This window comes from Hemibagrus wyckioides, linkage group LG15, assembly GCF_019097595.1.
Source record: "Hemibagrus wyckioides isolate EC202008001 linkage group LG15, SWU_Hwy_1.0, whole genome shotgun sequence".
Classification (NCBI taxonomy): Eukaryota; Metazoa; Chordata; class Actinopteri; order Siluriformes; family Bagridae; genus Hemibagrus; species Hemibagrus wyckioides.
The window spans coordinates 13,618,251-13,635,311 of record NC_080724.1 but is presented as its reverse complement, the minus strand read 5'-3'; the positions used below and the strand labels follow the sequence as shown (position 1 = coordinate 13,635,311).

General features: G+C 44.5%; 3 protein-coding genes across 7 annotated transcripts; all 3 read right to left on the bottom strand.

Annotated features, from left to right (window-relative positions):
* Positions 1 to 61: 61 nt before the first annotated feature.
* LOC131365630 (growth hormone secretagogue receptor type 1-like) lies at positions 62 to 3,820 on the bottom strand. 2 transcript variants are annotated; one of them, XM_058409342.1, is made up of 3 exons: positions 3,515 to 3,820; positions 2,493 to 2,949; positions 62 to 824 (listed from the first exon to the last, which is right to left on the bottom strand). In XM_058409342.1, exons 1-3 carry the CDS (start codon positions 3,818 to 3,820, stop codon positions 682 to 684), a joined length of 906 nt encoding a protein of 301 aa, XP_058265325.1. In that variant the 3' UTR covers positions 62 to 681. The 2 variants fall into 2 exon arrangements, with proteins under 2 accessions (XP_058265325.1, XP_058265324.1); XM_058409341.1 differs by having other exon boundaries at positions 106 to 969.
* A 668-nt stretch (positions 3,821 to 4,488) lies between these two features.
* ppp1r35 (protein phosphatase 1, regulatory subunit 35) lies at positions 4,489 to 6,420 on the bottom strand. 3 transcript variants are annotated; one of them, XM_058409344.1, is made up of 6 exons: positions 6,316 to 6,420; positions 5,587 to 5,763; positions 5,382 to 5,499; positions 5,089 to 5,292; positions 4,878 to 5,011; positions 4,489 to 4,675 (listed from the first exon to the last, which is right to left on the bottom strand). In XM_058409344.1, exons 2-6 carry the CDS (start codon positions 5,752 to 5,754, stop codon positions 4,496 to 4,498), a joined length of 804 nt encoding a protein of 267 aa, XP_058265327.1. In that variant the 5' UTR covers positions 5,755 to 5,763; positions 6,316 to 6,420; the 3' UTR covers positions 4,489 to 4,495. The 3 variants fall into 3 exon arrangements, with proteins under 3 accessions (XP_058265327.1, XP_058265329.1, XP_058265328.1); XM_058409346.1 differs by having other exon boundaries at positions 6,185 to 6,321; XM_058409345.1 differs by lacking the exon at positions 6,316 to 6,420 and adding an exon at positions 6,180 to 6,311.
* Positions 6,421 to 6,965: 545 nt separating this feature from the next.
* Positions 6,966 to 14,610, bottom strand: zgc:153012 (uncharacterized protein LOC777626 homolog). Of its 2 annotated transcripts, XM_058409963.1 has the most exons (4): positions 12,585 to 14,610; positions 12,347 to 12,507; positions 7,914 to 7,965; positions 6,989 to 7,585 (listed from the first exon to the last, which is right to left on the bottom strand). In XM_058409963.1, the coding sequence occupies exons 1-4, from the start codon at positions 13,299 to 13,301 to the stop codon at positions 7,445 to 7,447; spliced, it is 1,071 nt and encodes a 356-aa protein (XP_058265946.1). In that variant the 5' UTR covers positions 13,302 to 14,610; the 3' UTR covers positions 6,989 to 7,444. The 2 variants fall into 2 exon arrangements, with proteins under 2 accessions (XP_058265945.1, XP_058265946.1); XM_058409962.1 differs by lacking the exons at positions 12,347 to 12,507; positions 12,585 to 14,610 and adding an exon at positions 8,242 to 12,340 and having other exon boundaries at positions 6,966 to 7,585.
* Positions 14,611 to 17,061: the final 2,451 nt, after the last annotated feature.

The following is a 17,061-nucleotide window of genomic DNA, read 5'->3' as shown; positions in this document are numbered from 1 at the left end:
TCCGATGTTTTCATGCAGAAGAATGAAAGTAGACTCTCACACAGCCATTAAAACACATTCCCTCAACCTTCATCAGCTTGATGTTCAACGTCATAACGCTTTCTCTGGTAAAGGATTACACAGAAACTGAAACGTACAGTTCAGAATTAATTTATTTAATAACCAACCAACTCTCAGTGATTCACAAGAGTCGTAACACCGCTGGGACACGAAATACAGCCAATTGAGTAGAGACACACACATCCCAGCTCACAGTAATACTGTTTATTCAATAAACCTCAATATCTGTATCCATGCCAACCAAACAGCTTTTATTAAAACTTTAAACACACAGAGAGTAAACAAAATCAATAAATCTGAATTTCAGTCCCAGCTTCTCCTCAGCGGTGGATCTGACTCACAGTGTGTCTTTAATAAGGAATAAAAAGGTTAGAATAAATTCTAACAGAATCAGTGGTTGCTTTTAGAGCAAGTCTGTGGTGATTAACACTGAAGAGTTAAAACCACCTTCAGCTCTGTGTTTTATCTAATGTATTTAACTTTACATTTCAGTCCCCATACTGCTCACTGTGCAGGACAGCTCTCTCTCACACACACACACACACCCCTCTTGGGGGTTCAGTTCCTGGCACCAAATTCTTCCCAGAATCGATTAAGATGACATCACACACACACACGCACTCACACACGCACAGAGTGGTCAGAAGTGTGTGCTGGAAGGGGAGGGGGCTGGCAGGGGTCGGGTGCGTGGGCGGAGTAGGGCGCGGACGTTGTCACGGTAACGGGAGGACATGATGTTGTAGAGTAGTGGGTTGATGGCGGCGCTGCAGTAGAACAGCACGAAGGAAATGAGGTTCAGATACTGAGAGAGGAAATAGACCTGAACGCTGGAGTTCAGAGACAGACAGAACAACGTACGAGCTACATGAAACGGCAACCAACACACCACAAACACACACACTATCACCACTACACACCACACAGGCAGGGGTTCACATGGGGAGAGAGACAGAGAGAGAAATTATTATTATTATTATTGTTATTGTTGTAAATGATGAAGTGTATTATTCTGTCATTCCTTTAGTTCAGTTTGATAAACAGGTAAAGAGCTGAACTTGTGGACATTTTAGACAATCAGCAGGTAAACAAACGGGTAAATAAATGAATACAGGAACTTGAAGGAGGTAAATAACTAACTTAACAGATAATTGAATTAAATGAATAAACAGGTAAACCAGAAATACACGATCAGGCATAACATTATGACCACCTGCCTAATATTGTTTTGACCTGTCGAGGCATAAACTCCACTAGATCCCTGAAGGTGTGCTGTGGTATCTGGCACCAAGATGTTGATGCTGATGATGAGCAGCAGATCCTTTAAGTCCTTTAAGTTGCGAGGTGGAGCCTCCATGGATCGGACTTGTTTGTTCAGCACATCCCACAGATGCTGGATTAAATTGAGATCTTGGGAATCTGGAGGACCTCAAACTGGTTGTTCTGCTCATCAAACCATTCCTAAACCATTTTTGCTTTGTGGCATGGCTCATTATCCTGCTGAAGAAAGCCACAGCCATCAGGCAATACTGTTTCAATGAAAGAGTGTACAAGGTCTGCAACAAAGCTTAGGTAGGTGGTACGTGTCACATCCACATGGATGGCAGGACCCGATGTTTCCAAGCAGAACATTGCCCAGAGCATGACACTGCCTCCGCCGGCTTGCCTTCTTCCCATAGTGCATCCTGCTGCCATGTGTTCCCCTGGTAAGCGACACAAACGCACCCGGCCATCCATGTGATGTAAAAGAAAATGTGATTCATCAGACCAGGCCACCTTCTTCCATTGCTGCATGGTCCAGTTCTGATGCTCATGTGCCCACTGTTACCGTTTTTGGCGGTGCACAGGGTCAGCAGTCACCCTGACTGGTCTATGCAGCCACATACACAACAAACTGCAATGCACTGTGTATTCTGACACCTTTCTATCAGAACCAGCATTAACTTCTTCAGCAATTTGAGCAACAGTAGCTCGTTTGTTGGATCGGATCACACGGGCCAGCCTTCACTCCCCACGTGCATCAGTGAACCGTCCATGACCCTGTCACTGGTTCACCACTGTTCCTTCCTTGGACCACTTTGGACACTGACCACTGCAGACTGGGAACACCCCACAAGAGCTGCAGTTTTGGAGATGCTCTGATCCAGTCATCTAGCCATCACAATTTGGCCCTTCATCAAACTCGCTCACATGCTTACGCTTGCCCATTTTTCCTGCTTCTAACACATCAACTTTGAGGACAAAACTGACTTGATGCCTAATATATCCCTCCCACTAACAGGTGCCATGATGAGGAGATCATCAGTGTTACTCACTTCACCTCTCAGTGCTCAGAATGTTATGCCTGATTGGTGTAGGTAAAGGCATTTAAGCAGGCAATCAAACAGAATTTGTGCTAAATGATATCAGCTAAACTCTGACCCCTGTGTGCTTACCCATCATTCTTAGGGTCTGGCGGTGGGTGTGGTCTCGATGGACGTGTCTGCGTTGGCGTAGTCGGCGGGCGATGAGTGTGTAGAGCATCGTTAGTGTTGTCAGTGGGATGATGAAATACAGGTTAGAGAGCCACAACATGGCCACCATCAGCCCCGAAGACTCTGCCCACCGGGTCACACGGCACTCCGTCAGATTACCTTCTACAGGCTCTGCCCCTACAAGCACCAGCACAGGGCCCGCACTCAAGGCAGCCACGCCCCACAGTGCACCAATCAGTACACGGACACGCCCCCGTGTCACCAGGAGGCGGGCTCTGAGTGGGAAACACACGCCCACGTAACGCTCCGCCCCCAACGCAGTCATGTGCAAGATGGAGGAGAAAGTGCAACACTCGCTCACGAACTGCGAGAGTTTACACACAGCGTCACCAAGAAACCAGGGGCGGTACCACCAGAGCTACAGGTGTGAGACACAACACACAGAGGTGAATAAACAAGCAGATAAACAAACAAACAGATTAACAGGTGAAGCAGCAGCTTCTCCACATGATCTCAGGACCAGTTTCTTCATCCCTACAAGGAAGTGATTTCTCTTCATCTAAATGTTGCAGGAATTTTATCATTTAAAATGAAACCGTTACTGGTTACGTCATTAACATGATCCGAATGAAAATGGGAGAGAGTAAAGATCCGATAGTACAGTTCAGACAGATTAAAGTTCATTCAGAGTAAAGATGAATGAATAAAGATTGGACACAGTACAGATCAGATACACCTAGGAGAGAGTAAAGAGTGGAGTGTGTGAAAATCAGACAGAATGAAGATCAGATCTGGGTAAAGTTTTACGATCTTTATGAGTTTACCAGTTACGATCAGACAGTAACGATAAAGTAAAGATTGGACAGTCTAAGCATCAGATAAATTAAAGATGCTGAAATGAACAAGACACAACATTCGTTTCCATAGTTACAGAATACTGCTGAAACACAGACACATGCACAGGTAAACAGGTGAGGAAGTACCTTGTACAGGTCGAGTGGCATCAGCACTAGCATCATTATATCCGACATCGCCATGCTGCTCAGGTATAGGTAGGTGGTGCTTCTCATCTGGGGGCGGAGCCACACCACCAGGATAGTTAGAATATTACCCATCAGGCCGAGCACCAGCAGTGGCACACACAGTGTCGTCACGGCAACCAGTTCAGAATGGCTGAAGGCTGAAGACATTCCAGCCCAGTAATCCGAATAATCCCAATAATTTGAACCATTCTCATTCTCACAACCAGCACACCAACCTGAACCAGAACCTTCCTGTGTTATATCCATCGCTCTGTCTGTCTCTCACACACACACAGGTCCTTCTTACGGAGCAGTAAAATCAGGATCAGAGTTAGCGTATCGCTGAAGGTGTTTGTTCCTCCATCATCGAAATGTTCACTCCGAGTGTCCTTCCCATCCTCACTCGGTCCATCCTCTCTCTCTCTCTCTCTCCCCCTCTCTCTCTCTATTTCCTGCTGTGCACCGGACAGGAGGAAGAGATCAAACGGCTCAATTGCCCTGTACAAAGAAAAGACACACACACACACACACACACAAAGGCCTGTGTGTGTGGGTGTTACAGCAGGGAAACCTCTGATGAGAACTGAAAAAAGTGTTATGTCCAAAAAGTCATCATAAGGTCAAAACAGTCAGGAATTTCTAGCATTATCAGGACATTTGGTCCTCACAGTGGACTACAAATCAACACAAACACACACGATCCTGTAGCTGACTGACTGGACCAGTGAGTGAATCAGTAGCAGCAACATCTCCTGCTGTGTGTGTGTGTAATGTCAGAGTTTTCTGACGTTGTCATGAATTCCCAAGAAGTGATACCAAACAGCCATATCTCCACACAAACATTTATTAATCAAAGAACTTCTAGACATTGGTCATTTCAAACACACAGTGGATAAAAAAGACTCCGCCCACAGGAAGTGACAAATGCCCAGTTAACTGAGCTCATGCCTCCCACTGTCTGTGTCTCTGAAGTAGGTGAAAGGTCATGTGAGCAGGTCTGGGGGCTGGACGTGGATGGGGTAAAGGGATGTGGTTGCCTGGCAACAGGGGCGTTTCCCTGACAACGCAGTTAGGTTCGTAGAAGAAAAGCGGGTCAGGACCTTCTGCTGGAGGTGACCGGGACTAACACACACAAACACACATATATATTATATACTTATATATCATTCTACAAAACATTTTATTAGTATAATAAAAACATTACTGATTAATAATTTGATGGTTGTCTAATGTAACTACTGCAGTAATAATCTGTTAATGTATCTAATATAAAGTCATTTCTATAATGTATGTAAATATATGTAAATATGTCATTTGTGCACACCTTTATGTGGTGGCAGGTTGTGGGCGGGGCTAAGGCTGGCCTATCACGCAAGGCCTCAGAGATGAGCTCGTCATGTGACAGACTGACGCTGACAAGAGCGCGATAGAGATGATGAGAGCGTGGAAAATTCAGACCTGAGAGAGAGCAGGACAGATTATACAGTCTGAATAATAACTCTGTTTGTGTTTGTGTGTGTGTGTGTGTTTTTTACCCTCAGCTGTTCGGGTTCTGACACACTCCTGCACAGTAGTGGAGTTCTGCAGTCTTTCCTGTATGGCCTTTTGGGAGTTAAACTCTGCCTCCTCCAGCTTTTGTAACTCTGCCTTCAGGGCTAGTGTAGTGTTTAGCTCCGCCCCTTCTGTCAGCTGTCCATCACTATCAGCAGACACGCCCCCCTGTTCCCCTGTGTGTGGACCTTTCATATAGTACAGCACCGTTAGTGCTCTCACTCACACACACACACACACACACACACACAGAAGTGTGAATGAGAGTGTGTGTCACCTTGTTTTCCTTTAGTGTGTTGTTTCTTAGCAGCTGATTGGTTACTGTGATGTTGTGTCATTTCCATGGTAACAGGAGAATGGTCGAAGGAGGAGTCAGGACTCACAGCGAAACGTACCTTGACATCATCATCATTATTTTAAATAAATATACACAATTCATTTCAATGGCTTGTTACAGTGTTTCCATGACAATAACCTCTGACCTGCCGTGGCCGTGTCTGTGTTTTTCCTTTCTTCAGAGCTCCTGCTGGGTGTCCCGGTCTCTCTGGGGTCAGTGTAAGTGACAGGTCCAGTTCTGGACACTGGAGGGGTACGGGGGCGGGGCTTAGAGGGAGCGGGGGCGGAATCATTTGCATCAGAGCACTCTCCATGTTCTTCACCTGAAACACACACAACAGATTTACTGCTCTTTTCCTCAAGCAATTCTGTTGTGAGTCTTACTGATGATTCATTCAGGTGAGTTTAAGAGTTAGAATAAAGGATGTATAACAATAGTTTGCAAGACGTTAATGCGGATGAACCGAATCTTTCAGTTCACTTGAACGAATCGTTTAAAATGACTCGGTTCCCTGTGCATTAACAGTGTTAAACCTCAGAAAATAAATAAAAAATCTTGCCTATATGATAAAAAACATAAATTGACTACATAGTTTAGGATTATGAAACCGTAAAGGCTGAATACTGGAGTCCTTCCAGACACAGTGAACACTTTTATTAAACACATTTGTTCTGTAGTTACGGTCAGTAACGGTCAGCTTAAATCCGCTTCTCAAACATTTAATGTTATTAACCTTACCTTACCCTCCTTCTCGGTATGAAACACTATTCCCTGGTTGTTAACGATGAAAAAGCGTAAAAGTGTTCTTGTGTAAAGAAAATTCAAACTGTTTTTCAAAACTCCCTCCACAACACTACACAACACAAACACATACTCAGACTGCACTTCCGGGTTCAGCGGCGAGCGTCTGCGCATGCGCCGATCACCTAACTGAACCTAATTTTATGCCCTGATTGTTTTATTTAAATATATTATTTTAATAAATTCTGATGTTTACATATTAACCGGCAATATCTACACGTGTCCAACAAACCTGCTGCAGCTATAACCTTGCTGCAGTATACTGAAGAAAGAAGAGCAACAGACACGTAAATCTACACCTGATCCTGAAGAGCCGCCTAGTGGTGGAGTGTGGAATTACTCCGGAGAAGAAACAATAGGTAAGTAAAGCTCACAATAGATTTCTTTTTTTATTTCTAGTGGGGACAACCGAGTAAGTTTGGTGTTATTTTACTTTTATATAATATTTGTTGTATATTTGTTGTATTTACTGCAGCCCCCCCCCCACCCCCAACAGAGGCGTTTTTAGCATATTGTAAATAATGAATATGGTTATCTGGCTTTCCTTTCACTAAATTCACAAAAAAATCATAAAACTCACAGTGGGACACGGTGTCCATGTGAGAGCTTTGTGTCCTACAAAGTGTGTAGATAAAGTACTCATAGTACACACACACAGATATATAAAAGAGAAAATGTAACCATTAAAGAAGCAATGAGATTATTTATTAGACATATTACAGTCATGTTCGTACAGAAACCTGTTCGTTAATCCCAACAAACACATCATCCACCTCAAACAGTCATAACCATGGACCAATACATTATTATAAAAACAAAGCTCACTATTCTCTCTCTCTCTCTCTCTCTCACACACACACACACACACACACTCTCTCTCTTTCTCTCTAACACACACACACACACTCTCTCTCTCGTACACACACACATACTCGTCATAACACTATAAATAAACATACATAATTCAGTGTCAATGATTTTAACACTATTAATGGATTAGCATCAATCTGTTTACAACCACTGTGTGTCACAATCTAAAATTCTTTTACATCCTTAATTCAAGCCCTTTTTTTATATTTATTGTCTGTTGTTGAAAACTTCTCTGGACCCTCAGATTTCAGATCAGACCCCAGGCAGAAAGGACCACATTTCCCATGATGCTGAAGACCACATTTCCAATGAAGAACTGGGTTCTGGGCATGTCACTGGTTCTCCCTGAGAGCTCGGAGGATGTAGTTCTCTCTCTCCAGTTGAGCGTTTCTCTCTAAGAGCTCCTTTATCTGTTCCCTCAGAACCTCCACCTCCTCCCTTACAGCCAGCATCAGGTGTGCCTTCACCAGGTCCTGCTCACACACATACACACACACACACAGTAATTTACACAGTCTAAGTTTCCAAAATTTACCAACAAATCTGAGGGACATTTTGATCTCCTGGATGGTTCTGTCTCATTTCCTCTCACTGTAACTGTATGTGTGTATAAACACAAACCTACAATTTCCACCTGAATGCATCGTATTGTTCCTCTTTTATAGTTCTACTGTTTTACACACACACATACACGTACACACATGTACACACAAACACATACACAAACACGTACACATAAACGCAAACCCACACGCGCACACACACACACACACACACACACACACACAAAGTCTTACTCACCATGGCTTGCTCAATCTTGTTGTCTATGGCAATCATGCTGTTACTGGACCCACTACAGGAATACAGGAAGAATGTTAACACACACACACACGTATTTTAAAACCATTACACACTCCTCTGGAAAAGTAAAACCATGTACTATTATTGTTTCCAGGTAATGTACAAGAAACCTGAACCTTTCTGATGAATGAGATACAAACACACACACACACACACACATATACACATGTACACACACACACACACACATACAGAACCCTGTCTTTGAAACAGCACCCCAGAGTACAATGCTAATGGCCATTTAGTAAACCTGGACATCCTCTTTTACCTGCGTAAGAGCAGCAGCAGGGTGAAAAAGGTGGTGTCAGAGGGACGGAGTCCTAACTGGTGTTGGACTGCATTGCCCTTTCCCTGGCCCCTCTCCCCACTCAGGGTTCCAGCAGCAGCATTACCCAGAATCACTTGTTTTGGATAGACAGGAACTCCAGGAGGTTCAAATGAGCTTTTATTAGCACCAGAAACAAGAACCGGATGATGACATCCAAGAGACAACGGTGAGTTAGCATTAGCATTAGCCTCTATGGTCAACTTAGAACTGGTCTCTCTAGTTAAACGACTGTAAGTTCCTCCAGTGACCTTAGCAGTAGTGCTTACAGTAGAGCTAACATTAGTCCCTATGGTGGAGTGATGTCTTGTGGTGGAGGTGGTGTTGAGCCCTGTGGTGGAGGTGGCGTTGAGCCCTGTGGTGGAGGTGGTGATGAGCCCTGTGGTGGAGGTGGTATTAAGCCCTATGGTGGAGGTGGTGATGAGTCCTGTGGTGGAGGTGGTGTTGAGTCCTGTGGTGGAGGTGGTGTTGAGTCCTGTGGTGGAGGTGGTGTTGAGTCCTGTGGTGGAGGTGGCATTGAGCCCTGTGGTGGAGGTAGCGTTGAGTCCTGTGGTGGAGGTGGTGTTGAGCCCTTTGGTGGAGTTGGTGTTGAGCCCTGTGGTGGAGGTGGTGTTGAGCCCTTTGGTGGAGTTGGTGTTGAGCCCTGTGGTGGAGGTGGTGTTGAGCCCTTTGGTGGGGTTGGTGATGAGTCCTGTGGTTGAGGTGGTGTTAAGCCCTGTGGTGGAGGTGGTGTTGAGTCCTGTGGTTGAGGTGGTGTTAAGCCTTGTGGTGGAGGTGGTGTTGAGCCCTGTGGTGGAGGTGGTGTTGAGCCCTGTGGTGGAGGTGGTGTTGAGTCCTGTGGTGGAGGTGGTGTTGAGTTCTGTGATGGAGGTGGATTTGCAGTGTATGGGTCTCAGTCTACTTCTATTAAATTCTGGAGGACATTTGGAACAGCTGATTGGTTCTTTTGTTTCTACTGTGACAAATGAGAGGAAGTTCCGTTCAAAGCAGTCGAGCTTTCCTACTGGCCAAGAATCACGCAGCCTGACACGTGGAATCCTCCGCCCTTCTTGACCTCTTCTCAACACAACATCCTGCATCTCTCTATCAGGATCATGGCATCTCTCACTCATAACCAGATGTGAAAGCGTACAAGACGAGGGGGCATGTCTTGAGGTCTGAGAGGAGACGGGCTCAGGTGTGGTGGACAGACAGGGGAGTGTTTTTAGAACTGGACTGGGTGTGGTGGAAAAGGATGGGCTCTGTTGGTTGTGGGAGGGATTTTGGGAGGAGGAACAGAGTGAAGAGAGGGATGGAGGTGGTGGACGGGATTGTTTTCTTGTCTCAAATGCAGACACCATCTTTTTAACGCTACCAAACATGGCAGGAAACAGCTCAGTGAGTCACACACACACACCGGGCAACAGGAAGTTACATCAACAGGAAGTTACAATAACAGTTAGTTTAGAGAGCAACTACAACCTCCTGACTCGATATTCTGGTTTTTTGGTCACTTTCTTTCAAAACCCACATCAAGTACACACACACACACACACAAAGAAACACTCTGCAGAGAACCAGTGTGTATTGAGGGTCTGAGATGTGAGATAAGTGGGAACCAGGAACAAATCACAATCTAAGCAGAGAGAGAGAGACAGAAATCCAAAAGCTGTGTTGAGCTGTTCAACTCCTGTCCTGCTGAAAGTTCTGGAAAAATTAGATGATGTCATCAAACGTGTGCTGGAAAAACAGACGGTCAGCCATCCAGATCCTGGACCAGAAATTTATTACATCATAATTTATTCCAAAACTCTGGACTTGTGCTCCCTCCTCCTTCTCTTTAAGCTTCATTTGATTGCAGAGATCAACATCCAATAAATCTTCATCACAAGACTTTCCTTTCTCCTCAGACTCGCTTAAGACCATGTTGCAGCTCTAATCCCGCCATTCCGATCGCAATCTCCACATAATCCTCACATAATCCCGTAATAAACACCGACATGCATCCCTGTCTCCCTTTCTCCATGTGTTACTGTAGGGACATTGTAGTAATAACAACATACACACACACATACACACAAACACACACACACACGCCTCAACAGACCTCGACTGTGATAGGCCAACACTGGCACTCTTTCATTCCATTCTCCTCCCACACTCCATCTCCACCAATCAGGAGTGTCAGCTCCATGCGCAATACATATGAGTCTCCTAACATTCCACTGCCCACACACACACACACACAATCATGGTGAGTTACAATAGTCCTTTAATTTGGCCATGTGTCTAAGCCCTGCCCACAACCCTGTCAATCAAGTGCTGTCTGAAGTCTTGATAGATTACATCATTTTTATATAAAGAGTTGAAGACTATAAAAAACACTGCCATCATTATACACACACACACACCTCCCTCTTTCCTTATGAATAGAGCCTCTATTCCATGTACTCCAGTTTAACAGTATAATACACACAAACACACACACACACACACACACACTGAGAGCAAAATCTGGAAACAACACCAGTGATCGTCTTACTGACCAATAAACAACGACACAGTATTTCCTGTACTTTTCTCTTTAAAAAACAGAATACAGTCACACAACCTTTAATCTCACGCCTGATCTCCATCACGTCACCTGATCACACTGAGCTGATCCTCAAACATCTAGTATTAGGTCATGACAAATGTTCTAGATACAGTTCGCATGAGTTACTACATGTCACAGACACACACACACCTTCACATGAGGTGGCTGTAAACCCTCGTCAACTCCAGTGAAGCCGAGCCTTTTCTATCAAACACTCACCTTTACATTCACGCCTTACACAAACACACTCACACACATACACGTACACTCACACCTATTTCCTGCACAAAAATCTCGTACATCACTGCAATGTGCTTAAAATAGTGCCTTCCATTTCTACATGTGGTTGTGTGTATTCTGCTCACACTAGCACTTCTCTGAGCCTACAGCATGTCGTTACATTATATATTAGCTAGCACTGATTTACTGGTGTAAAAAAAAAATAGGAAAAAAAACATGAGGAAGCAACTGAACATTCAGAGAAATGGGAGAGAGAGAGAGACAGAGAGAGACAGTGTGTGTGTGTGTGTGCGTGCGTGTGTGGTATTTGGCCAGACAGTGTGACAGGCGTCAGACTGGTGTGAAGCTCTAATGGCCTCCAGCAGTGTGACCTAAATATAGACAATCACAGAGAGAGAGAGAGAGCGAAATAGAGAAAAAGAGAATGAGAGAGAAAGAGAATGAGCGAGAAAGAGAGAGAGAGAATGAGATTGAGAAAGAGAATGAGAGAGAGAAAGAGAGAGAGAGAATGAGAGAGAGAGAGAGAGAGAGAGAGAGAGAGAGAAATACACTCAGAGTACAGAGTTGAGAAAAGAGCTGTCTGAAACCACAATCATAACACCATGGTAACAACGTAAATAACATAATATGTAAAACACACACTTTCTCTCTCTCTCTCTCTCTCTCACACACTCTCTCACACACACACACACACACACACACACAGATGGACGTAAAGCTCAGACTGGTGTAACAGGTTGATGTCTGCACATGTCTGGTGGAGTCTGAAACACTCCAGGGTGTGGTCTTATACTAACGGTCTATCTGTCTATCTGTCTGTGTGTGTGTATGTGTGTGTGTGTGAGAAAGAGAGAGTGATAGATCCTAGAAAGCTTAAGTGTTAGGCCAGTGTACTGTCAGTGCTGAAGCCCTCAGGTTGGGTGCCTCACAGTGGCTTCATTCAGAACTTTCTGCACCAGGAACCTGGAACTTTGGAACCAAAGAAACTAATGGTACTTGGGGGTGGGGCTAACAGACTTTTGCTTCCTATAATATAGACTTGTTTTCCTATGAAGCCATGCTATTGGTTGGTTTCATTTGATTAAACATGTATGTTCAAACACAGATGATCTGATTAGCGTGTAATCTAAACTTTTTATTATAAAACCCAACAATTTTTTTTGGTAAACAAAGCTGTAACTCGAGACGTTTGGTCAATGGGTATAAAATGATACACACAGTAATGAGATTTACCTTTCATCACTGACCAGCCCAAAGGCCCCGCCCACTCCAAACATGGACTGAGCCAAAGCAAGCGCTGAGGGGGTCTGAATCGGTGTAAGCGATGGGTGGAACAAACTATCTTGACTCGCAGGGGGGCCAGGAGAGGTCGGCTGGGAGCGTGTAGCACGGAGCTAACAAAAACATAAACAAACAATTCAGTTATTTTTAAAGGTGGAAGAGTGTGTGTGTATGTGTGTGTGTGTCTTACTTTATTTGCCCCGCTCATGTTGAGGTGCAGAGGTGGGGGTATCTTGCGGGTGCGGGGTGTGTCCGGGGTGTGTAGTGGGGGTGACAGGAGGTGTGTCTCTGTGTGGGTGGGTGACGGTGGGCCACTGTGTGCCATCAGGTGGGTGGAGCCCTGCAAGTGTACCATGTGACCAGCCCGTAACTCTTTTAGAGACTTCAGTGTGACTCCGCCCTCTCCCTCAGGCCTGCCCAATCCCACAGTCTCTAAAGATTCCAGTGAGTGGGCATGTCTCATGCTGTCCATCACACGGCGTACCCCGTGTAGCTCCGGTTCTCGCTCCATCACATCCACACAGGTCCAGCGTCCACGTTTGTACGGCTCACCCAATCCCTGGCCCAGTCGCACCACACGGAACCGTGAGACTCCGCCCCCAGTGACAGCCTGATCCAGCGAGCGCTGTTTGCGCATAGTAACAGGTGTTGCTGGTTGGCTGGAGCTCTGCTGTGTCAGAAGGGTGGGGCTCAGCGTGTGAAGAAGAAAGGCAGGGCCGTTCAGTACAATAGTCGAGGGCGTGGTCTGGTCCTTCGAATGGGCGGAGTCTCTTCGTGGCCCATCACAAAGTGGGGGAGGTGAATCGTTAAGATCCTGTGTGACAGGGATTTTAGAGGCGGGGCTTTCTCCCACATCTGAGGTGACGCTGGTGATCTGGAAACCGCTGCGCTTTTTACCACCACTCATCCTGTACCACGTGTGTGTGTGTGTGAGTGTGTGTGTGTGAGAGAGAAAATTATATCTGTATAGGTCTCATCACATTCTGATCTCTCTCTCTCTAAAACACACACACACACACACACACACACACACACACACCGACCGAGATTTATTCTGTTTATTACTGATTTAATCAACTGTTCGTTAAGTGAGAGTTTATAGACAGTTGTTAAGGTCAAAGTGCGCGTCCCCTCTCAGCAAATATTCACCACTTACTCATGATCAGTGTGTTAATATTAACACTACAGTCACACAACATACGGGTTAATAACAGGGTGTGTGTGTGTGTGTATGTGTAAACACTCACTCCCTGTCCATGTGGAACTTCCTAAAATAAGTCATGCTGCGTTTATAAAGCAGTTATATCATATTTACTACACTACACAGTAAACACTAGAGTGTCGCCTAAAATACGGGCCAATAGGACGCACGCTTTATAAAAACCAGGGTTCTTTAGAAGGTTCTAGTATTGTTAAGAGGTCCTGTTTAAATCATTTCCTCTGTTACAGGAAACCTTTATGGGACAAACTGAAGAAGCCTTAAGTCTGTTCGACAGAAACTTTCTTATTGTTAAGAGAGTACGTGCGGGAATGCTATGCACGCGCTCGCGCTCGCACACACATGCACGCACACATGCACTATGGCACGCGCTCCCATCCACAATGATTTAATAATTTGTAAAAAAAAAAACAAAAAAAAAAAAAACAGGAGTGAAAATATAAACGCAAAGTTGTGACTTGGCTGGACAGATCTGTAACAGGAACACTAACCAGGCTAATGAAGAAGAAGAGGAGGAGGAGAAGGGGGAGGAAGAGGAGGAGAAAGCTCCGTGTGACGGTGAGTGTAAAGCTGAAGCGCGTGAAGAAACGCGATTCTGCGGATAATCTGTGTGTTAAAAAGTCAAACCGTGTTGCACCACATCCGAATCCGTCATGTTCTTCTCGAGTTCTCTTGACGAGCCACTGAACAAAAAACACCACATCCAGGTTCCTTCCCCAAGTTTCTTCCCCAAACCGAGTCACATCCGAATCCGTGCGCAGGAGTGTGAAAGCGCGAGACTCTGCTGTAATCCAGCGGGCGCGCGTGCGTGTGTGTGTAAATAAAGTCCTCCTGTCACCGCACTAAACTACCGCAGCGTCCAAACTACTGACAACTTTTTATGCTTTTTTTGTTTTTCTTGCCTAAACCCGGAAGTTCCGCCCCTCGGGTTGAGGGTGCGATTGGCACGCGCGCAGTTGGTGCAGCCTCCATCACACACTGGTTGCTTCCCAAAGACACGCACACACACACTCCTCCTCCTCCTGCTGCTGCTGCTTCTGCTGCTCACTACGTCAATGCAATACATAGGAGGAGACAGAAGCTTCTACTCCCGGTCTCGTGCACTACAGGTCCGGGTCCAGCACTATGGACCAGTCCACAGTGCAGGCGCTGGAATAAGAGGCGTAAACACCCTGTATGCGTCACTCCATGTTATTCTGTAGAGAGTTGTTTGTAAATCCCCAGTCCCTCAGTTTCTTTCTCGGTTTGTCCCCCTGGAGGAACCTTTAATGGTTTTCTGAACCCTGAAACATGGATCTTAGAGTCTTCGAGGAAACTTTGTAAGGAATGAACCGCTAGCTTCTTCACTCTGTGTGAACAACTCTAAACACGCTGCACGGTACAGAATATCGGCAGCAGTAGTAGTGTCTTGTATTATTATTAGTTTTAGTATTAATGTCGGTATTAGTAGTAGCAGCAGTGTAAGTGTTATCACGATAATGCATTCTGCTACATGTGTCTTTGTCGCCACCTGGTGGCCAGCGACAACATCACACCTGATCATCAGTGCTGAGCTTTGAGTTACAAAGATTTATTCTTACTCAGTGCAGGGAGTGATTTATGTAAAATACACAAGTACCTGAATAAAGGAAGTAATTTTTCATTGCATTCATCACTTTTTTTATATTTCTATATCTTGAGAGTTTTGTATAGAGTTTGTGTAGTTTCTTCTTAATAACAGATTGTAAATTATTATTATTATTATTATTATTATTATTATTATTATTATTATTATTTATCCTTTGTATAATCAATAATAATTATCTTTTTTTATAGCAGATTGAAAAATTATTATTGTTACTATTGTTACTCTCTAATTATACACTGATCAGCCATAACATTAAGACCACCTGCCTAATATTATGTTGGTCCCCCTTTTGCTGCCAAAACAGCCCTGACACATCAAGGCATGGACTCCACTAGATCTCTGAAGGTTTGCCGTGGTTTCTGGCACCAAGATGTTAGCAGTACTGTAATATGTGAGGTGGGGCCTCCGTGGATCGAACTTCTTTGTTCAGCACATCCCACACATGCTTGATTGGATTGAAATCTGGGGAATTTGGAGGCCAAGTCAACACCTCAAACTAGGTGTTGTGCTCATCAAACCATTCCTGAACCATTTTTGCTTTGTGCCACGGTGCATTATCCTGCTGAAAGAGGCCACAGTCATCAGGGAATACCGTTTCCATGAAAGGGTGTACATGGTCTGCAACAATGCTTAGGTAGGTGGTACATGACAAAGTAACATCCACATGGATGGCAGGACACAAGGTTTTCCCGAAGAACATTTCCCAAAGCAGGATACTGCCTCTGCCGGCTTGCCTTCTTCCCATAGTGCATCCTGGTGCCATGTGTTCCTCAGGTAAGTGATGTACACACACTTGGCCATCCATGTGATGTAAAAGAAAACATGATTTATCAGACCAGGCCACCTTCTTCCATTGCTGCATGGTCCAGTTCTGATGCTCATGTGCCCATTGTTGGCACTTTCAGCAGTGCACAGGGGTCAGCATGGGCACCCTGACTGGCCTGTGCCGCCCCATACACAACAAACTGTGATGCACTGTGTATTCTGACACCTTTCTATGAGAACCAGCATTAACGTCTGCAGCAATTTGAGCAACAGTTACTCATCTGTTTGATCGGATCACACGGTCCAGCCTTCGCTCCCCACCTGCATCAATGAGTCTTGGCCGCCAGTGACCCTGTCACCGGTTCACCACTGTTCCTTCATTGGACCACTTTTGATAGATACTGACCACTACAGACCGGGAACACCCCACAAGAGCTGCAGTTTTGGAGATGCTCTGATCCAGTCATCTAGCCATCACAATTTGGTCCTTGTCAAACTCAAAGCTCAAATCCTTACGCTTGTCCATTTTTCCTGTTTCTAACACATCAACTTTGAGGACAAAACGTTCACTTGCTGCCTAATATATCCCACCCACTAACAGGAGCCATGATGAGATAATTAGTGTTATTCACTTCACCTGTCACTGCTCATAATATTATACCTGATCTGTGTCTCCTTGTGAATGTATATTTTTATATAGATGGCTATAGTCTAGTATGTCATTCTGTAATGTATTTTATAATTATAATTTCCAGTCACCTTGCCTTGATAGTCTCTTTTTCTATAGCTGCAATATCTTTACTGCTGAAACTATGCAAATGTCCCCACTGTGGGATGAATAAAGGTTTATCTTATCTTATCACTTAAAAGATTTTTTCTGAAAAGTCACTACCAAACCACAAAGAATAAAGAATTTGTAAGTTATTATTGATTATTAAACATTTGTAAGTTATTAAGAATGTAGTGAAGTTTGACATTTAACAAAGAAATGTTCAGTTATGACGCCAGTTATCTAGAATTTTTATAAAAGCTAATAGCAGATAAAGATGATTATAA